Source organism: Oncorhynchus clarkii, chromosome 1 (genome assembly GCF_045791955.1).
Source record: "Oncorhynchus clarkii lewisi isolate Uvic-CL-2024 chromosome 1, UVic_Ocla_1.0, whole genome shotgun sequence".
Lineage (NCBI taxonomy): Eukaryota > Metazoa > Chordata > Actinopteri > Salmoniformes > Salmonidae > Oncorhynchus > Oncorhynchus clarkii.
In genome coordinates, this window is record NC_092147.1 from 57,782,844 (window position 1) to 57,805,810 (window position 22,967).

Below are 22,967 nucleotides of genomic sequence, written 5' to 3' on the forward strand. Positions count from 1 at the left end.
AAGCGTCAATACGGGGCTAAGATTTAATCATACTACACCGGCTCCGATGCTCGTCTTATGTGGCAGGGCTTACAAACTATTACAGACTACAAAGGGAAGCATAGCCACGAGCTGCCCAGTGATACGAGCCTACCAGACGAGCTAAATCACTTCTATGCTCGCTTCGAGGCAAGCAACAACACTGAGGCATGCATGAGACCATCAGCTGTTCTGGATGACTGTGTGATCTGTAGCCGACGTATGTAAGACCTTTAAACAGGTCAACATACACAAGGCTGCGGGGCCAGACGGATTACCAGGATTTGTGCTCCGGGCATGTGCTGACCAACTGGCAGGTGTCTTCACTGACATTTTCAACATGTCCCTGATTGAGTCTGTAATACCAACAGGTTTCAAGCAGACCACCATTGCCCCTGTGCCCAAGAACAAAGGTAACCTGCCAAAATGACTACAGACACATAGCACTCACATCCGTAGCCATGAAGTGCTTTGAAAGGCTGGTAATGGCTCACATTAACACCATTATTTCAGAAACCCTAGACCCACTCCAATTTGCATACCGCCTAAACAGATCCACAGATGATGCAATCTCTATTGCACTCCACACTGCCCTTTCCCACCTGGACAAAAGGAACACTAACAGTGGGGAGAACAAGTATTTGATACACTGCCGATTTTGCAGGTTTTCCTACTTGCAAAGCAAGTCTGTCATTTTTATCATAGGTACACTTCAACTGTGAGAGACGGAATCTAAAACAATAATCCAGAAACACATTGTATGATTTTTAAGTAATTAATTTGCATTTTATTGCATGACATAAGTAATTTGATCACTTACCAACCATTAAGAATTCCAGCTCTCACAGACCTGTTAGTTTTTCTTTAAGAAGCCCTGCTGTTCTCCACTCATTACCTGTATTAACTGCACCTGTTTGAACTCGTTACCTGTATAATTCAGCCCCGAAACCTGAAGGATCTGGAGAAGGTCTGTATGGAGGAGTGGGCCAAAATCCCTGCTGCAGTGTGTACAAACCTGGTCAAGAACTACAGGAAACGTATGATCTCTGTAATTGAAAACAAAGGTTTCTGTACCAAATATTAAGTTCTGCTTTTCTAATGTATCAAATACTTATGTCATGCAATAAAATGCAAATTAATTACTTAATAAATCATACAATGTGATTTTCTGGATTTTTGTTTTAGATTCCGTCTCTCACAGTTGAAGTGTACCTATGATAAAAATTACAGACCTCTACATGCTTTGTAAGTAGGAAAACCTGCAAAATCCGCAGTGAATCAAATACTTGTTCTCCCCACTGTATGTGAGAATGCTATTCATTGACTACAGCGCAGCGTTCAACATCATAGTACCCTCAAAGCTCATCACTAAGCTAAGGATCCTGGGACTAAACACCTCTCTCTGCAACTGGATCCTGGACTTCCTGACGGGTCACCCCCAGGTGGTGAGGGTAGGTAGCAACACATCTGCCACGCTGATCCTCAACACTGGAGCTCCCCAGAGGTGCATGCTCAGTCCCCTCCTGTACTCCCTGTTCACCCACGACTGCATGGCCAGGCACGACTCCAACACCATCATTCAGTTTGCAGACGACACAACAGTGGTAGGCCTGATCACCGACAACAACGAGACAGCCAATAGGGAGGTCTGGCCGGGCGGTGCCAGAATAACAACCTATCCCTCAACGTAACCAAGACTAAGGTGACGATTGTGGACTACAGGAAAAGGAGGACCGAGCACGCCCCCATTCTCATCGACGGGGCTGTCGTGGAGCAGGTTGAGAGCTTCATGTTCTTTGGTGTCCACATCAACAACAAACTAGAATGGTCCAAACACACCAAGACAGTCGTGAAGAGGGCACGACAAAGCCTATTCCCCCTCAGGAAACTAAAAAGACTTGGCATGGATCCTGAGATCCTCAAAAGGTTCTACAGCTGCAACATTGAGAGCATGGTTGCAACACTGCCTGGTACGGTAATTGCTCAGCCTCTGATGTGAATTGGGGGCCACGGTCGGAGGATTACTCTGTCGTTGAGACAGAACTGCCCCCAGAATGCCCAACTCTGAAGCATCCACCTCCACCACAAAGGATATTGTGGGTTCTGGGTGTTTGAGCAATGGGGCGGAGATTAAAAGTCCCTTGAGTAGACAGAAGGCCTCGTCGGCTGTTGGGCTCCACACCAACCTACGGGGACCACCCTTAAGGAAAGAGATGAGAGTACCAACGCTCCTGAAGTAGATTATCCTGGCGGATGGCCATTGCAATGAGTGCGTGCAAGGAGAGGTTGTCGTCTCGACAGGCCAGTTCCATCTGGACCTCCTCGCACAGTCCTCTTCTGAATAGCGTACGAAGCGCCGGCTCGTTCCAGCCGCTGGATGCTGCTACTGTCTGGAAGGTGAGCGTGTACCCTGCAGCAGTCTGGACCCCCTGCCGTAATTGGAGTAAACGCTCACCCACCTCTCTGCCATCTGGTGGATGATCGAAGATACATTTAAACAGAGCCATGAACCCTTCATATGAATCTAGCTCCTCCTCCTCTCTCCCAGATGGCCGTGTCCCATTTCAACAGCCGCCCAGTCAGCAGAGAAATAACCGTGGCAACCTTGGACCTCTCGGTGGTGGGAGCTCCCCTCTAGTGCGTATACAGGGAGCACTGAAGTAGGAAGCCACGGCAATTAGATGAGGTGCCATCATATTTATCCAGGAGGGACAAACGGGCATCACTGACCTGAGCGGATTGCTGAATGGGCTCTTGTGCTGGCTCGGATGGTTGTAGAGTATCCTCCGCTAGTTGACGGCAACGCCACCCGGGTATGTTTGAAACGTTGCCCACTGCGAAGAACCTCTTCCATAGCCGTCCCCAGTTGTGCCAGCTGGTCCTGGTGTTGACGTAGAAGGTATCCCTGCTCGTCGACTGTCAGAGAGATATTTTGTTCTCCTGCTGCTTCCATTGTTTGAGTCAGTATTCTGTAACGAACACGCTGTGAGTCGAGAAGCAGATGTAGGTGAAACGTGTAATAAAACATCAAAACAACAGAACAGTAGCGTCTTAGCATAAACGCCGAAACAATACTGACTGGGGAACCTAAGGGAGTGCCAGATAAAGGGAGGTAATAAGTGAGGTAATGGAGTCCAGGTGTGCCTCATGAGGACGTGCAGATGTGCGGAATGATTGATGCCAGGTATGGTACTGATAGACCCCAGGACCGGTGGTTAGTATACCGGCAACGTGGAACGCCAGAGGGGAGGAGCTGGAGTAGATGTGACAAGAGGGGCCTTGTGGCTCGTTCTATAGGTCTGCTATCCTGCCCTGGGGAGGCAAAGCTATTTTAGAGTCGGGGACAGAAGTCAGGATGGCCAGACATCGTGGGAACTAAAAGGTATTGTTAAAAAGGAGCATTGACAAGTCAGCATCACATGATTTGTGAGACAAATCTCTCCCTTAGTCTCAGTAGCTGTCCAGTGTTCCAGATTTGAATGAAATTTGACCTAATAATGAATTACAATACGAGTGAAAGAGGTATTAAAGTACGTTAAAAAGCAGCTTTTCTGTGTCCCCCTGCTTGTCCTGTTCACAAACAACAGAATGGTGCGGGCGTATACTGGTTATAATAAATATTAATTACAAGTAAACATCTGATTTTCCAGCTCAGCCAATGAGCCAACGTCTTTCCAAAGTATGTGAGGTCACGTAATATCAGGAAATAGCAAGCATTTTTGAAACTGTCTGTTTCAAATACAAGTTTGAAGTGGTGTTTTTGGTGAGTCAACATCATTATTTAGAGTGTACAGAATGAGCTGTTAAAAATGGGATCTTCATTGAACAGCTACTTTCACTAACAACGAATCTCTCTCATACACCTAAGAAGCTATATTTATATATCAAATGGCTCGCTAGCATACATTGTGTACTGTATACACTTAAATATGTGGTTTTTATAGGTAAACATTTATTGACAATGCCCCTAAGCTAGGCTAATTAACACGACTAAGTTCATGGACACTGACTTTCCATGACTGTGTCAGCAATAGTTGTACTGTTCCTATGAATGAGTGACGACTGCTAGATACATAATTATTTCTAAAACGTTCATGACAAAAGCAATGAGTCAACTGAATTGAAATGTAATCGACCCCATCCATGAATCGAATGCCACACCCAATCCCAAATCAACCACCTATCCCGCTACTCCCTTCCCAAAGCACTTTTCCCTCGCCGGTTACTGTACAATCCCATTTAAGACTGTTGTGCAATCAAGATACTGTACATAAAATACATTTTATTATGATTGTGTGCATTTACACTAACAGGTACATTATGTACAAACAACAGTGATTCTTACTGATCAGCTGGGTCTATGGTGAGACACCAGACTCCTGAGTCTGTGAGTACGGTGTGTGTCTGCCAGACCAATCATCTGTGTTGCGGTAGTGATCAGTATGTGTTGTAGTCAGTCTGTGGTGTGGTAGTGGTCAGTCCAGCATGACCCGTCCCAGCTCTCCCTTCCTGAACGCTCTGATGAAATCATAGGCTGCTGCTGTGTAGTTAGGCACTGTGAGGGTGATGTTACCTAGGGAACACAGAGATTAGGTACATACACCATTAGCTTACAAAAGTATTTAATAAGGCAAGTATAAAGATTTGTCTCAATGCTAAAACTTGACCCTGTAATAGTTGTAAGAACTGTACTATTACTCTGCAATTACTATGTAAATTGTTATATGTAAATAATTTACTATGTAAATACACAGTTTTACTATATATTTAGTACGATATGGTTTACTCTTACCCACTCCAGTGATGGCTTTAACCCGTTGAGTCTTTCCCAGTTTGACAGCGATACGTTTCAACACCTGCTGGATGTCATCACTAGGCTCACTGAGATCATACCTCTCCACGTAACTACACACACACACACACACACACACTTCATGTAACTAGACACAGAGAAACACTCAACTCCCAAGGTTACTAAACACAGCAACAGTCAAATCACTTTTGAGTATCTCAATGGATTCAATGTCGCTGCAATATACAATATTGGAATCAATGCTTTGCCTGTACCTGTACTTCTCCAGTCTATTGAGAGAGAACAGTAGGTAGTCTGCCATGATGTCTTCTCCTACTAGATGGTCCAGAATGGTTCCTGACAGTAACAGCAGAGGAGGGAGTCATCATTACAACGGCCATACTGCATGTCCTGCTGATAATCACATGGCTTGATGTGGAGTCACTGTGTCAAAGGGCTGCCATATAATTCACACATGCTTCGATTGTTATATGATTGAGAGCATTGGAAAATTCATATTTATCCATACAGTGTGAGAGGCCCATCAGAGCTTGGCTGTTGTTATATTAGATTCCACTGGCGTCCCGAGTGGCGCAGTGGTCTAGGGCACTGCATCGCAGTGCTAGCTGTGCCAGCTAGAGATTCTGGGTTTGAGTCCAGGCTCTGTCGCAGCCGGCCGCGACCCGGAGACCCATGGGGCGGCGCACAATTGGCCCAGCATTGTCCGGGTTAGGGGAGGATTTGGCTGGCAGGGATGTCCTTGTCCCATCGCGCACTAGCGACTCCTGTGGCGGGCCGGGCGCAGTGCACACTGACACGATCGCCAGGTGTTTCCTCCAACACATTGGTGCGGCTGGCTTCCTGGTTAAGTGGGCATTGTGTCAAGAAGCAGTGCGGCTTGGTTGGGTTGTGTTTCGGAGGACGCATGGCTCTCAACCTTCGCCTCTCCTGAGTCCGTACCAGAGTTGCAGCGATGAGACAATTGGATACCACGAAATTGGGGAGAAAATAAATAAACAAACAATGTATTAGCTTCCACTAGGTGACACTGTAGCACTATGGAATACAGAGACCAGGTGGGTCCAGAGCCATATATGTAATAGAACACCTTCCTAATATTGAGTGCACCCCCTTTTGCCCTCAGAACAGCCTCAATTTGTCGGGGACATGGACTCTACAAGGTGTCAAAAGTGTTCCACAGGGATGCTGGCCCAAGTTGACTCCATTGCCTCCCACAGTTGTGTCAAGTTGGCTAGATGTCCTTTGGGTGGTGGACCAGCAGCATTCTTGATACACACAGGAAAATGTTGGGCATGAAAACCCAGCAGCATTGCAGTTCTTGACACACTCAAATATTGGTGCGCCTGGCAACTACTACCATACTCCGTTCAAAGGCACTTAAATCTTTTGTCTTGCCCATTCACCTTCTGAATGTCACACATACACAATTCATGTCTCAAATATCTCAAGCATTAAAAGTCATTATTTTACCCGCCTCTTCCCTTTCATCTACACTGATTGAAGTGTATTTAACAACTGACCTCAATAAGGGATCATGCTTTCACCTGGATTCACCCGGTCAGTCTATGTCATGGAAAGAGGCTACACATCATTTGCCTGACCTAGTCTGTACTCACCACATAGGGCTAGCTTCATGCCTGTCTCCAGACTCTGTATCTTCGGAGGAAGGACACCAGGCGTATCTAGAAGATGGATGATGGGTCTCTCACACACCTCACAAGAGGAACACACAAACATTGAGTAAGTACTGAATACACACAAAAACAGACAAGTGACAGGAGCGCAGACAGGTGAAACTATCACTCACCTGTATTCTAGTCAACACTGCTTTGGTAATGCCTGGTTCCCCTCCTACTTTTGACCCCCGACCTAAAGGTAGAAAAAGATGGATCATCATTACTTCAACAAGAGTTCAATGAAATGCACATGACAAAACTATGCAAGGATTTATCCTAATCCCTATATCTCATTGTAACGTTAAGTTGTACCTTTCTTGAGGTTGGTTCTCCTCAGAGCATTGATGAGTGATGACTTTCCAACGTTGGGCACCCCAATCACCATCAGACAGAAGTTGGTGTTCTGAACATTGAATAAACACACGTCATAACATGACCACATAATATGACATAACCACATTCAGACTAGAGGTCGACCGATTAATCGGAATGGCCGATTAATTAGGGCCGATTTCAAGTTTTCATAACAATCGGAAAACGGTATTTTTGAACACCGATTTTGCTTCTTTTTTTTTTTACACCTTTATTTAATTTTTATTTAACTAGGCAAGTCAGTTAAGAACACATTCTTATTTTCAATGAAGGCCTAGGAACGGTGGGTTAACTGCCTCGTCCAGGGGCAGAACGACAGATTTTCACCTTATCAGCTCGGGGGAACCACTCTTGCAACCTTAGTTAACTAGTCCAACGCAATAACGACCTGCCTCTTGTTGCACTCCACAAGGATACTGCCTGTTACGCGAATGCAGTAAGCCAAGGTAAATTGCTAGCTAGCATTAAACTTATCTTTATAAAAAACAATCATAATCACTAGCCAACTACACATGGTTGATGATATTACTAGATATTATCTAGCGTGTCATGCGTTGCGTATAATCTGACTGAGCATACATGCATTCAAATATCTAAGTATCTGACTGAGCAGTGGTAGGCAGAAGCCGGCGCGTAAACATTCATTCAAACAGCACTTTTGTGCGGTTTGCCAGCAGCTCTTCGTTGTGTGTCAAGCATTGCGCTGTTTATGACTTCAAGCATATCAACTCCCGAGATCAGGCTGGTGTAACCGAGGTGAAATGGCTAGCTAGTTAGAGCGCGCTAATATATATATATTTTTTATAAAAAGGCTGGCGTAACCGAAGTAAAAAAAAAGAAATGGCTGGCTAGTTAGCGCGCGCTAATAGCGTTTCAAACGTCACTCGCTCGCTCCGAGTCTTCTAGTAGTTGTTCCCTTGCTCTGCGTGGGTAAAGCTGCTTCGAGGGTGGCTGTTGTCGTTGTGTTCCTGGTTCGAGCCCAGGGAGGAGCGAGGAGAGGGACGGAAGCTATACTCTTACACTGGCAATACTAAAGTGCCTATAAGAACATCCAATAGTCAGAGGTTAATGAAATACAAATGGTATAGAGAGAAATAGTCCTATAATTCCTATAATAACTACAACCTAAAATTTCTTACCTGGGAATATTGAAGACTCATGTTAAAAGGAACCACCAGCTTTCATATGTTCTCATGTTCTGAGCAAGGAACTTAAACCTTAGCTTTTTTACATGGCAAATATTGCACTTTTACTTTCTTCTCCAACAATTTGTTTTTGCATTATTTAAACAAAATTGAACGTTTCATTATTTATTTGAGGCTAAATTGATTTTATTGAGGTATTAAGTTAAAATAAGTGTTCATTCAGTATTGTTGTAATTGTCATTATTACAAATTACATTTAAAAAAAAAAATCGTCCGATTAATCGGTATCGGCTTTTTTTGTCCTCCAATCGGTATTGGTGTTGAAAAATCATAATCGGTCAACCTCTAATTCAGACCACACAAAAGACCGTTGTTTACCCCCTCTATTCACCATTACAATCCTCATGACAGCAACTAAAACACCAAAATAAAATGAATCACAACCAGATCAAAAGGACAACTAAATGATGTGGAACACAACAAACTTCCTGGTCAGACGCAGGTCAGAACTTTAACATTATGATTACATCATCCTCAGCCATGACACACAGGGTGCTGTAACAGCCTAACCTCCAATTACTGATTGAAGTGAATTTGTAAATCATGGTAATAAATTGAATTTAATGCGCTTTTTCATTGAAAAACAATCTCAAAGTGCTACAGGGAAATGCAGAAAAAGATAGAAAAACAAGACAGACAAAATAAGGACACAATTAGACAGGGCAACTGACAAAGAACACAGCTGACGCTACAAGGACAAAGACACCAAGGAGCACAGCTATAACTAAGAGAAGGCTTTTCTAAAGAGGGTGGTTTTTAGCCAGTTTTAAAGGAGCCCAGAGTCTGTAGTGCCGTGAGTGCATTCCAGAGGCGGGAGGGCGGTCGAGCCAGTGTTAATTTCGTCAAGAAACATGGGTGACAAAAATATTCGTCAAACACCTATTTTTCAGTGGCAAATTGACGAGACTATAACTGACTAAATAGACCCAGAGAAAACTAACACTAAACAAAAAATAGTTTTCCATTTCACTTCACTAAAACGAGACTGAAATATCTATGTGACGAAACTCTGACAACTAAGTGGACTTGACAAGAGTTGGAGAGATTGAAAGCTTTTCAGTTATGAGGACAAGTAAAATTACCAGCACAGATGCAAAGCATTTTCTTCTATGCTTAAAGCCTTGTAGAGTTGGTTGAGAGCGGTCTTAGTGCCAGCTTCGTTTTGTGGTGGTAAATAGACGGCTACAAATAATACAGATGATAAATCTCTTGGTAGATAGTGTGGTCTGCAGCTTATCATAAGGTGCTCTACCTCAGGCGAGAAATACCTCGAGACTTCTTTAATATTAGACATCGAGCACCAGCTGTTATTGACAAAGACACACACCCCCACCCATCATCTTACCAGAGGTAAGTGCATGGAAAATCCCGCTAGCTCTATATTGTCTGTATCTTCGTTCAGCCACGTCTCGGTGAAACACAAGATGTTACAGTTTTTAATGTCCCGTTGGTAGGATAATCTTAATAGTAGGTCATCAATTTTATTTTCCAATGATTGACGTTAGCGAGTAGAATGTAAGGCATTGGGAGTTTACTCGCTCGCTTCCGAATTCTCAGAAGGATCCCGATCTGCGTCCCCTTTTCCGGCATCTTTTCTTCACACAAAAGGTGTGGATCTGGGCCTGTCCAGTGAATGCAGGATATCCGACAAAATAATAAAAAAAATATTTTACAAAATAGCACAATTGGTTGGGAGAATGTAAAACGTCAGCCATGTTCTTCGGCGCCATCTTTACATGATTCCATGTGTTATTGCATCGTTTTGATGTCTTCGCTATTATTCTACATTGTAGAAAATAGTAAAAAATAAAGAAAAATCCTTGAATGAGTAGGTGGTCTAAAACTTTTGACCGGTAGTGTAGCTATTCAGCAGCCTAACGGTCTAGAGGTAGAAGCTATTGGCCAGTCTTTGTTTTAGCCATAACGCTCCTGTACTGCCATGTCTGAGTGATGGAAGCTGGGAGAACAGGCCGTGGTATTGTAGGTGTCCTGGACGGCAGGCAGTGTGCACCCAATGGTGCGTTCAGCTGACCCTCTGTAGTGCCTTGCGGTCAGTGACAGTGGAGTTGCCGTACCAAGCTGTGATGCAGCCCAACCGTATGCTCTCTATGGTGCTCCTTTAGAACACTGAGGGCACTTTGGGATAGGCCACACTTTTTCAACCTCCTGAGGTTAAAGAGTCCCTGTTGTGCCTTCTTCACCACAGTGTCTGTGAAGAGTGCAGAGTGCATTGTTGTCCTGCCTTGAGGTGACAAAGGCATGGAAGAGCCTTTCTGCATCAGACTGAGTAAGGGTGGGACGGAGTTTGGCAATGTTCTTGGTGATAAGAGTGATGCTTGATGTGATTGTCGAAGGTTTGAGAGGAGTCAAGCTTAATGCCCAGATTGTAAACATTGGATGAGAGGGGGATGTTCTTGCCTGTGAGGTGGGTTATCGGTGAGTGATTTTGCTGCTGTTGAAGGAAGTTTTGCTTCATCCAAGCCCTTATCTCCTCAAGACAGGTGTTAATATGAACAGAGCGACTTGGTGAAGTTTTCAGATACAGCTGTGTCATCAGCTGTAATGAAATCTCATTCCACTGCTATGCTGATGACACAGCTGTAAACAGAATGTGTCCCAAGAACGGATCCTCGTGGGACAACACAACTGAAAAACGAGCTCAGGGCTGGTCCCGTAAGCATTCCAGGAGGATGGAAAGGAGACTGGACACACTAACATAGCTTCAAATTGACAACCAAATGAACTGGAATTTAGGGTAGTAAACCTCTCATTTGTTATCGTCTAGGACTGAACGTAGCCCTATACTACACATTTGTTTTTTTCTAAACACAAAATCTAAGCCAATCAATCATTCCTCAATCAGTTGTAGGCCGTGACCTCACCTCCTCTCGGTGGAAGCGTGGCTGGCTCTCGATTAATTCTGTGACCATGGGAACCAGCTGCAACAACAGAAAGGAAGATTAACAGAGTAGGAGAGAGCTGTCACAATGTTACTAACTCGGTCTTCTGTGGAACTGTTATAACCAAACTGCAAAGTCACCCTTTCTTAAAGGAAAGATTCACCCATTTTGAATGTTATATTGTTTTTGTGCATCTCTGAGTGATCTATCGATTCCCGGGGTCATTTCATGTGTATCTGAGCTACTGCCGTTAAAGCAGACAGAAACTCATCTGGTATGACGTAGCATTGCACCTCAGCCACGCTCAAGGTTCTAAACGACATCATAACCACCATCGATAAGAGACATTACTGTGCAGCCGTATTCATCGACGTGGCCAAGGCTTTCGACTCTGTCAATCACCACATTCTTATTGGCAGACTCGACAGCCTTGGTTTCTCAAATGATTGCCTCGCCTGGTTTACCAACTACTTCTCTGATAGAGTTCAGTGTGCCAAATCGGAGGGCCTGTTGTCCGGACCTCTGGCAGTCTCTATGGGGGTGCCACAGGGTTCAATTCTCGGGCCGACTCTCTTTTCTGTATACATCAATGATGTTGCTCTACCTGCTGGTGATTCTCTGATCCACCTCTACGCAGACGACACCATTCTGTATACTTCTGGCCCCTCCTTGGACACTGCGTTAACTAACCTCCAGACGAGCTTCAATGCCATACAAATCTCCTTCCGTGGCCTCCAACTGCTCTTAAACGCAAGTAAAACTAAATGCATGATTGAAAAGCATTTTCAATCGATCACTGCCCGCACCTGCTCGCCCGTCCAGCATCACTACTCTGGACGGCTCTGACATAGAATACGTGGACAACTACAAATACCTGGGTGTCTGGTTAGACTGTAAAAACTCTTCTTCCAGACTCACATTAAGCATCTCCAATCCAAAATTAAATCTAGAATTGGCTTCCTATATCGCAACAAAGCATCCTTCACTCATGCTGCCAAACATACCCTCGTAAAACTGACCATCCTACCGATCCTCGACTTCGGTGATGTCATCTATAAAATAGCCTCCAACACTCTACTCAACAAACTGGATGCAGTCTATCACAGTGCCATCCGTTTTGTCACCAAAGCCCCATACACTACCCAGCATTGCGACCTGTACGCTCTCATTGGTTGGCCCTCGCTTCATACTCTTCGCCAAACCCACTGGCTACAGGTTATCTACAAGTCTCTGCTAGGTAAAGCCACGCCTAATCTCAGCTCACTGGTCATCATAGCAGCACCCACTCGTAGCATGCGCTCCAGCAGGTATATCTCACTGGTCACCCCCAAAGCCAATTCCTCCTTTGGTCGTCTTTCCTTCCAGTTCTCTGCTGCCAATGACTGGAACGAACTGCAAAAATCTCTGAAGCTGGAGACTCACATCTCCCTCACTAGCTTTAAGCACCAGCTGTCAGAGCAGTTTACAGATCACTGCACCTGTACTTAGCCTATCTGTAAACAGCCCATCTACCTACCTCATCCTCATACTGTTTTTTTATTTATTTTGCTCCTTTGTACCCCAGTATCTCTACCTGCACATTCATCTTCTGCCGATCTATCATTCCAGTGTTTACTTGCTATATTGTAATTACTTCGCCACCATGGCCTATTTATTTTCTTAACTTACCTCATTTGCACTCACTGTATATAGACTTTTTGTTTTCTTTTGTTCTACTGTATTATTGACTGTATGTTTTGTTTATTCCATGTGTAACTCTGTGTTGTTGTATGTGTCGAATTGCTACGCTTTATCTTGGCCAGGTCGCAGTTGCAAATGAGAACTTGTTCCCAACTAGCCTACCTGGTTAAATAAAGGTGAAATAAATTGCGGTAAAACTGCTCTCACTACACTGGAAGTTAATAGGAATACAACTTTTAGATCTCAAAAATGTCTATTATACACGTCAGATTTAAATTCTGGCCGATGTCATAACGCGAGAGTTTGTCTTCTCTGCAATGAGCTATTTGATCATATTTTTGCGATATTCCTACCTAGAGAAATTTGTAATTTGATAGAGGGTCCATCACATTTCTTCTATTTGTCTGCCTCCGCAGTCCAGGGTGCATTGCATGGCAGTTGCGAATGTCGTACTCCACTCTGCGAGGCACATCAAACTGAAAATGACTCCTAAATTGATAGCTGTAAAATCGCCTAAACAAACTGCACTAAGTCACTGATATTCTTTGGTATTAAATGTGTGTAGTTAAATTAGCTAGCTAGCTGCCTTGCTAGCCAGCCAGCCCATAGAGAGCATTGTGAGTTTTGTAGTCGACTTGAGCTGCAAAAGATTTCTACAATTTTCACGTTGCTACCAATCTTATTATAACAAAATAAAACATTTGTTCACCAAAAAATATTGTTCTCGCACATTAGTGTTATATTTAACACTAAGTTATAAGAATTTTTGTTTTTGGGTGGATATTTCCTTTAAGGATCTCACAGGCTCTCCCTCTCCTTTTTTGATGTTGTTCTCCATCTCTCTCGGTCTCTCTTACCTTTTTGACGTTGTCATCTCTCTGTCTGAGGCAGTCTGTGAACAGGACCTTCTTCACTCCATGTCTTTCAAGCTGTTTCAAAATCATCTGGAGAGCAAAACATTCAGATCAGAACACACAAGTCTGCATCAGGACTGCATACAGCGCTGCACTGGACGCTCGGTCTCAATTCATTATACAGAGGCCATTCCAATTCATCTACTGCACGACTGGCCATATACAGTGGGGCAAAAAAGTATTTAGTCAGCCACCAATTGTGAAAGTTCTCCCACTTAAAAAGATGAGAGAGGCCTGTGATTTTCATCATAGGTACACTTCAAGTATGACAGACAAAATGAGAAAGAAAATCACATTGTAGGATTTTTTATGAATTTATTTGCAAATTATGGTGGAAAATAAGTATTTGGTCAATAACAAAAGTTTATCTCAATACTTTGTTATATACCCTTTTTTGGTAATGACAGAGGTCAAACGTTTTCTGTAAGTCTTCACAAGGTTTTCACACACTGTTGCTGGTATTTTGGCCCATTCCTCCATGCAGATCACCTCTAGAGCAGTGATGTTTTGGGGCTGTTGCTGGGCAACACGGACTTTCAACTCCCTCCAAAGATCTTCTTTGGGGTTGAGATCTGGAGACTGGCTAGGCCACTCCAGGACCTTGAAATGCTTCTTACGAAGCCACTCCTTCGTTGCCCAGGCGGTGTGTTTGGGATCATTGTCATGCTGAATGACCCAGCCACGTTTCATCTTCAATGCCCTTGCTGATGGAAGGAGGTTTTCACTCAAAATCTCACGATACATGGCCCCATTCATTCTTTCCTTTACACGGATCAGTCGTCCTGGTCCCTTTGCAGAAAAACAGCCCCAAAGCATTATGTTTCCACCCCCATGCTTCACAGTAGATCTGGTGTTCTTTGGATGCAACTCAGCATTCTTTGTCCTCCAAACACGACGAGTTGAGTTTTTACCAAAAAGTTATATTTTGGTTTCATCTGACCATATGACATTCGCCCAATCTTCTTCTGGATCATCCAAATGCTCTCTAGCAAACTTCAGAAGGGCCTGGACATGTACTGGCTTAAGCAGGGGGACACGTCTGGCACTGCAGGATTTGAGTCCCTGGCGGTGTAGTGTGTTACTGATGGTAGGCTTTGTTACTTTGGCCCCAGCTCTCTGCAGGTCATTCACTAGGTCCCCCCGTGTGGTTCTGGGATTTTTGCTCACCGTTCTTGTGATCATTTTGACCCCACGGGGTGAGATCTTGTGTGGATCCCCAGATCGAGGGAGATTATCAGTGGTCCTGTATGTCTTCCATTTCCTAATAATTGCTCCCACAGTTGATTTCTTCAAACCAAGCTGCTTACCTATTGCAGATTCAGTCTTCCCAGCCTGGTGCAGGTCTACAATTTTGTTTCTGGTGTCCTTTGACAGCTCTTTGGTCTTGGCCATAGTGGAGTTTGGAGTGTGACTGTTTGAGGTTGTGGACAGGTGTCTTTTACACTGATAACAAGTTCAAACAGGTGCCATTAATACAGGTAACGAGTGGAGGACAGAGGAGCCTCTTAAATAAGAAGTTACAGGTCTGTGAGAGCCAGACATCTTGCTTGTTTGTAGGTGACCAAATACTTATTTTCCACCATAATTTGCAAATACATCCATTAAAATCCTACAATGGGATTTTCTGGATTTTTTCCCCTCATTTTGTGCCATAGTTGAAGTGTACCTATGATGAAAATTACAGGCCTCTCATCTTTTTAAGTGGGATAACTTGCACAATTGGTGGCTGACTAGATACTTTTTTGCCCCACTGTACACTCACACAGGTTTGTCTGGATAAAAACACAAAACAACCCGTCTGGATGTCAGACATTGTCATGCATCAACAGAAACAGACAAGCTTCCAGGTTACAGAAACAAAACAATGATCTGCTACAGTAGCCTACATGCTTGGCAGACAGGTCAGCCAGGTCCATCTTGTTCAGCACCAGAAGATGAGGTCTGACGTCCAGACTATCCTGGAAAAGAGGGTTTCTACCCGAGAACGGGATGTTCTACTGTTAAAGAAACTTGTTTGTCATTCGTTTGGGAGCTAATGCAATTCTCCAGGTCTCAAGACAAGGCGACTCATCCTGCAACCGTGGTTGGTGATGTGAGTCCATCAGAGGGTATTGGGCAAGGTAGGGCAAGTGATGTATGCCACAACTGCCCCTTAGAACAAACTTCTCTCGTTTTAAACTGCTTATGTGGCATCAATACGAGCCATAAACATTTGTTATAGTGTCAAAATTGACTACAAAGTGTAAATAGGATCATTTGGTCATAAAGTCAGCCTTAGGTGAGTTCGTCATGTCTTACTGGTAGGATGGGTATGGATTACTTACATGGCCACTTTTGCCAATGATGTCCAATTGCCCAGAGACAACACGTTAAGGTCCGTCCCCAGCTGCCACATGGACATGTGTTGTCAAGTCTGCATATGTGTGGAAAGCACGAGCATTTAGCTCGGCAAATAGGAGTCAAAATGGGCTTACATAAATTTAGTTCAAACTTCCAATGCATTTCAACACTATTGCCAGATGGCCAGGAATGGATTACAACCGACATGGTCACTTCTGCTGCCTGTCAACCGTCAAACTACTGGTGTTGGTGAGTATGTTATCTAAGTAGATAGCTAGTACTAGCTAGCTAGTAGGTACTTTTGGTTATACAACCTAATTTGATAATGCTAGCGAGCCAGGCTATCTATGATTCCACAGATGAAAGGGGAATGATTCTGTAGCTAGCTAAATACATCAAGCTAACGTGTTATGTGATGTAGCATTTCAGAGGAAGATGTGTGGAATGTTCACATTGAATACCCCACAAGCTGCTTTCAGCTTGGCTAAAGACCAGGTCAGCTCAGACTTTAGCCTACACGTTTCTGAATTTGCTGACCATTATGAGAAGGGAGAAGTCCTCTACTTCAAAACTTTGTTCTCTTCATAGCAAAGCTAGCTTAGCTTATCTCGCTGTACTCACTACTGGCCTTGTTTGTTGTGATTGAATGGCAAAGACACACCCACATCAAACCCCACCCTCAAGAAAACTATTTTGCCTTCAGTCAAGGCCGCTAGCATTTCTTAATGAGCATTGATGAAAAACACCAAATCAGGAAGAGCAATCGCCCTTTAAAGGATATTCTGGCATCGTGGATTTCTAGGATGCAGTCAACATTCTTCACACTGGCCTTCATCTGTTTCAGACCTGAAGAGAGACCAGAGGAGAGGAGGATGGGTTACTGTAACCTTCACTTACTATGAAAAGAGAGTTACACAGGTATCAAGGTTAACAAAGGTTACGTGAGTAACCACGGTTATGTGAGCTATTGGAGCACTACAATATGGTATCCTTTCGCTCAGCAAGATACATTCCACCCCCCCCCAACCCACGAGCGAGGCATCGATGCACACTAGCTCCCTGCGGTGGACTGTTCTGTATCACTCCAACAGGAAGGAGTGAGAGTGCCATTTCAACATATTCCACACACATGCATTTGTCACCGATAGCTGATGATGTCTGCGTCATCTCTTGTGTAGATGGTGAGAGAAGCCGCCTGGAGTGGCCTGAGGTGAAGGCCCAGCGGAATCAGAGAAGCCAACGTGAGTAGGCCGAGTAACGGTCTAGGTAGGCCTGTATCTTCTCCAATCTCACCTGAGGGAGACGTGTTATCATAAGAATTGAGTCTATCAACATCCCCAGGAAGACCACCGTCTGTGAGGGAGTCAGGTTTCTCTTCTCCCTGTTTATGTTGAGGTCCAGTTCTTGAATGTGCTTCAAGATTATCCTTGTCTGCTGTAGCTTGCTCTCTTGATTGAGCACACACCAGCCAGTCATCCAGGTAGTTCAGCACTAGAATGCCCTGGAACATGATAGGAACTAGGTCTGCATCCATTCACTTTGTGAATGTACGCTGCACCAATGAGAGGCAGAACGGGAGTACTTTCGTAAGCCACTCCTTCGAAGGCAAACCGGAGGTACTTCTAGTGATCTCAATGAACAGGAACATGGAAGTATGCATTCGTCAGGTCGAGCGTGGTCAACCATTGGCCGCTCAAGATTGCCTGCAACACCCACGCTGGCGAGAGCATCTTGAACTTGAGCTCTTTTAAACATTTGTTGAGGCCTCGCAGGTCCAGAATCATCCGAAAGATGCCGTCCTTCTTCGGAACTATGAAATACGTGGAGTAGAACCCACTTAGCCGTTCTAGCGGCTCTACTTTTCTGATTGTGTCCTTGCTCAGGAGCAAGGCTATCTCCAACCGGAGCACTGAGGTGACCCAGATGTCTCTGTAGGACGGTGGTCGGCATCGGAACTGGAGTTTGTATCCCTCAGGACTAGGGACGGGTATCGTTAAGATTTTAACGGATTTACTACTCTTACCGATGCTGTTTATTGATCCGGTACTTTAACGGTATTCTTATCGGTTCTTTTTGTTATTCTTTTATGGAAAAATAAAATAAAATTAAGAACATAATTAACATTGCTTTATTTTCTGAAATGTAAAATAAACAATTACTTACAGCAAAAGAAACAGCAATGTTTTTAACAAATCACTATTGTAGACTAATGTTGTGATGATGGAAATGTAAAACAAATTAAATAAACAATACTTTCTTGCAAAATAAAATACAGTGGTATAGAGCAACACATGTGGGGGCATGCAGGTAGGCTGCAAAAGGACTAACAGTTCTTAGGAGTTATTCTGGAGAAAGATCAACATATTTGCCTTCTCTGGCAGAAGTGGGGACCTCTCCTGCAGTCAAAAATACCCTCTGGCTAGTGGTGAAGGAGGCTTGAGCACAGAGGTAGTTTGTTGCAATGTTTGTGAGGAGGGGCAGAGTATCTCTTCTCCCACCACCACATCACAGGATCTTCAGCCATGGGCCTTTGTAGAGCTCGAACTCTAGGTCAACACGCTCGCTGAGGGAGAGGGACGGGGTGTCCTGTTGGATTGTCAACCTCAACTCCCTGTCCTCCTCTGAGAACAGCTCCTCCAAGGCACTCCTTGTTTTGTAATTTTTTAAAATATTTTTTATTTAACCTCTATTTAACTAGGCAAGTCAGTTAAGAACAAATTCTTATTTACAATGACGGCCTACCCCGGCCAAACCCAGACGACGCTGGGCCAAATTGTGCGCAGCCCTTTGGGACTCCCAATCACGGCCGGATGTAATGCAGCCTAGATTCAAACCAGGTCCTGCAGTGTCTTAGACACTGCGCCACTCGGGAGCCCAATGTCTCTTCCATTTCCTCTCCTTCTCCTTCAGACTCCTCCTCCTGCTGGTGCTCTGTGTGTCTGCTCCGGCTCCTCTGACAGCCCTGGTGTTGCTCCTGTCACATTGGCCTCAACAGTTACCTTCCTCAGCCTGTTCCAGGCGGCGTCACTCATCGGCCTCCCTTTAAATATGGGGTCCATTGCTGTGGCCTCACACAGGAAGACTTGAATGTCCTCATCCTAATAGTGCTTTGAGAGGTTCTCCCATACCTTCTCTTCATGCTTCCCAGTGCTCTTCCAGTTTTTGGAGGATGGGTATGATCTGTCCACAGGTGGCATTCTTTTCACATAACAGACAGTGTGGGTGTATGGAGGATTCCCATGAGCTGGACAAAATCCTCGTCCTTCAGACGGTTCAGGCTGTCCTTGGTCATTGCTTTTCACAGTCGTGGGTCCAAGGCTGCTGCTTGGATCGCTGGATACTGCTCCATGAATCTCTCTATCATTAGATAGAGCGAGTTCCGTCTGGTCTTGACATCAAGGATGAGTGAGTGTTGCGGAATGCCTGAAACAACAAAAAAACAACATACATTTAATTACTGCACACTTGAATATTCAATTAAATTGTTAAATGTGGGAATTTCAAAATAATACTTTAAAACTGTAATAGATTGAACAGGCATCTTACCAAGGAGCTGCTGCTTTTCCTTCAAGACTGTTTTGGACATCTTGAACCACACGACCACTGCTCTGATTCAGGCTGCCCATTTATTAATGATTTTCTGCGCTGCCAGATTTAATGTGTCTTATTTTTAGGACGTGTAGCCTCTTGATGGCAACATCCATATTTTCAGCATTATCAACAGTCACAGCTACAATCTTGCTCGGCTCTATCTCAAACTCTTCCAGAATGTCTGAGATCTCCTCTGCCACTACTTGGCCGTTTGCGATTTGTACACTGCCCTGGTGTGGAGGACCTTCTGTTCTACACTGCCCTGGCTTGTGTAGTGAACTGTAACTGTGAGATAGTGGTCCAGACAGAGTCTGGTCCACCCGTCTGATGTGATAGCCAGCATTGGAACATCCTTCAGCTCAGTGATCACATTGGCCTTTTCTACACCATACCAGGTAGGAATGAATGTGTCACTGAGGTAACTCCTGGAGGGAGGGGTATATTTGGGGTTGTGTTGTTGTGTATTGTGGAGTGATAGTAGTATAAAAGCATTGTATGTTAGTCCTATATCCTAAAAATGTATACAACTCAATATTTACTGACAGACTGTTACCTAAAGCCCTTGGACTCCACTGTTGCAAAGGGGTGTAAGGCTTTTCACTATGAACTTGGTCACGGCTAGGTGGCACTCATTCACCCTCTCCTCAGTCATCCTCCCACTAACTGCCAGCGTGAAGGGGCTTTGGGCTGGTCTTTGGCTTGGACCAGCGGTATTAGAGGAAGGAGTGGGTTGGTTCATTGTAGCTGCAAGTTTAACAAAAAATTAGCAACATTTTTAAAATGGGTGATTGAATTTATGAATACACCCATAGCTAAACAATCAGCTTGCTAATGGTTGCTTTTGATCATGAACCCATGTTCGCATAATTGAGTTAACTCCAGTGTGTGGGCTCTAGACTGCTAGCATACATACCTAACGTAGACCGGGCAACGAGAGATGAACTACGAGCTAGGCAGTCAAAATGCATCTCTCTGCCTGTACATGATGCACTTTCCATAGATGTTTGGACAGATTGCTTGTAAGGGCGGAAACGAACGAGCAAAAGTGTTGTTGCACTAGTGGCAACGAGCAGTCAGCATCGACTCTGCTGAAGTGTAACCACACTTTTTAACGTTTAGCTCTCTCCGCCATGGTCACTAACTAAGAGCAGGGTGCTGTGTGTGCTGTAGCGTTTGGGAATAGCAAAAACGCATCATAGACGAATGTCTTAATCTTATTGCAAATTAGAAACTGTTGGTGAGATAAAATGTGCATGATAACGTTTATGTAGCAATAATAAATAGGAAATGTATTTTCTTAATTTCTCCAGTACCGAAAGCAGAACCGACAATGTCGGAGCTTATCAATACTACGGTATTTCATAATTTAGCCCCGGGGCCCGTTTAATACCGGGTTTCGGTACACATCCCTACTCAGGACTGTGCCCAGTACAGTCCTGGAGGGATACCACCTGCCTCTCCCAGTTTGCCCTTTGGGCCTGGGAGAGACAGCCGACCGCCAGCACCTCAAAAGGACTGCCTGGGCCCGCCCACCTTTAGCTGCTTGTAAGGGTGGTCACGGCGCCTGTCCTGCTGTCGGGGTGTAAAACGCCGGTTCCCATTTCCCTGCAGTCTCGGCGGTGGAGGAGGGCCAAGACGTTGCTGTGCCACCCTCGACACACACTGCCCTGTCTTCCAGCTCCTCCGTGGGGGAGCGGTAGGGGCGCGCATTCGGCAAGAACTCCTCAAAGTCTCATTGCCTTTGTGCAGTTTTGTAGTCTTCCTGTATTGTTGACCCCTGGCCCAAAGGTGGAACCTGGCGTGAAGGGGAGCTCCAAGAATGTTTTCTGAACTGTCGGTGGCAGTTTAGAATGTGCCAGCCAAAGATGGTGGCATGAAGTCACCATTCAAGGCCATCAGACTGTTAAACAGCCATCACTAACACCTACATACAGACTTGAAATCATTGGCTACTTTAATAAATGGATCACTAGTCACTTTAATTTTGCCACCAATGTTTACATATCTTGCATTACTCATCTTATAATTACATACAGTATTTTATAGGTAGGATTGCAGCATCATAACCACGTTTGAGGCACATCGTGATGGTGAGATTCCCGAAAGTGCTTCGCAGCTGTTCCTCGCTTACTTTTTCAGGTCCTGGTTTGAGGTGAGGCACCTTGCCAACGAGGATCATGGCAGCCACCATGTCATCCATCTCTGGATAGTGGTCTAGCCCCAAGGACTCTGCATCCATTAGAAGAGTCCACGGCCTGGTCTGGTTGTCGCAATGGATGCGCCCTCCCATTAAGGAAATTAGAAGGGGGGGGTCGGCAAGGCCATTTTCTTGCCTGCCGAAATACTCCCCCCTTCTAATTTCCTTCATTTTGTGGCTAGAGTCAAATACTTTATGTGGCACACACTACTGGTCAACATGAGCTACCAAAATGATTCTGAAGTGTGCCAGGCCTTGCAGTCCCAAGATAGAAGGGCGGGGAGAATTTCGGCAGGCAAGAAAATGGCCTTGCTGACATCACCTCCCCTTCTAATTTCCTTAATTTTGGCACTAGAGTCAAATACTTTCTGTGGCAGCATCAGAGTCAAATACTTTCTATAGAACAAACTTCACGTTCAGGATAGGCAACCGAAATTAACAATTAATGTATGTGTTATATTAAACATAGAGGAGGGAGTAAAATGTAGGCAAGCGATAAGCATTTCAGAACAACTTCTAGTCGAATAAGAAATGGGAGAGATGACGAATTTTGGCAAAGGGACTTATTTAGACTAATACACTTGAAACAAATAGCCAAACCGAATACTGCAGACATTACTGGTGCCTTCCCCGCGATCAAAGGACAAGTAAAAAAAATTTTAAAAAGCTTTCTGCTACTACGATCAGTGAAACGTAGGCTAAACTGTCAACGGAGTGAAGAGCAGAAATTTCAACTAGCAAGCAAGTTGCAGCATTGAAGAATCGAGTGCGTGCGCGTTCACGCGAAGGGGGGTGGGGGGCTGCCCGGGTTTATGTTAAAAACCTGGGCTAGCTAACTATGTTAGTTCGTTTACTTTTTGCTTTCTTGGATTCTGTATTCATTTTGTGACCTCTAATAAGTCATGTCACATAGTAAGTTAATTACAAACGTTTAGCTAGATATAGCCAACAACTGACATAAATATGCCTCGCTAGCTAACACGTTGACCAGACCGCTCACGCGCGTAACGTTAGCTGAGAGTGCTCACCAACCTTTTGCCATATGTCTGGGGAACCAGTGGGCAACCTCTCTGTCGCCGAAGTCAAAGACCGTCCTGAAGTTTGCTGCATTGCGGAGTATCTGATGAAGCCTCATATTTGTTGTTTTAAACGTGTCTGAAGCAATCATGTGTATATGTAAATCGTTGGTCAGAAGTCCTCTGTCATTGACAGCATTTTACTGAAGCCATGTTCACATTGGTGTTACACTGTTTACATCCCG

The 22,967-nt window shown here is 44.4% G+C and overlaps 1 protein-coding gene across 3 annotated transcripts; it reads right to left on the bottom strand.

The window, feature by feature from the left end:
- Window positions 1-1,803: 1,803 nt before the first annotated feature.
- On the bottom strand, window positions 1,804-22,967 carry LOC139409537 (mitochondrial ribosome-associated GTPase 1). Of its 3 annotated transcripts, none has more exons than XM_071154849.1 (11): window positions 19,047-19,112; window positions 16,698-16,764; window positions 15,465-15,567; window positions 13,522-13,608; window positions 10,967-11,023; window positions 6,820-6,910; window positions 6,639-6,700; window positions 6,448-6,544; window positions 5,086-5,167; window positions 4,815-4,923; window positions 1,804-4,591 (listed from the first exon to the last, which is right to left on the bottom strand). In XM_071154849.1, the coding sequence occupies exons 2-11, from the start codon at window positions 16,751-16,753 to the stop codon at window positions 4,472-4,474; spliced, it is 864 nt and encodes a 287-aa protein (XP_071010950.1). In that variant the 5' UTR covers window positions 16,754-16,764; window positions 19,047-19,112; the 3' UTR covers window positions 1,804-4,471. The 3 variants fall into 3 exon arrangements, with proteins under 3 accessions (XP_071010950.1, XP_071010931.1, XP_071010941.1); XM_071154830.1 differs by lacking the exon at window positions 19,047-19,112 and adding an exon at window positions 22,739-22,967 and having other exon boundaries at window positions 1,805-4,591; XM_071154840.1 differs by lacking the exon at window positions 19,047-19,112 and adding an exon at window positions 22,739-22,967 and having other exon boundaries at window positions 1,808-4,591; window positions 4,811-4,923.

What these genes read in the sequence shown, in the direction of transcription:
- LOC139409537 (XM_071154830.1), bottom strand. Translation starts at nt 22,874, where the DNA reads ATGATTGCTTCAGACACGTTTAAAACAACAAATATGAGGCTTCATCAG. An exon ending in GAAATCCACGATGCCAGAAT is followed by an intron (nt 15,568 to 16,697) that starts ATCCTTTAAAGG and finishes ACAGTAGAACAT; the next exon opens with CCCGTTCTCGGGTAGAAACC. An exon ending in AATAGACTGGAGAAGTACAG is followed by an intron (nt 4,924 to 5,085) that starts GTACAGGCAAAG and finishes GTGTGTGTGTAG; the next exon opens with TTACGTGGAGAGGTATGATC.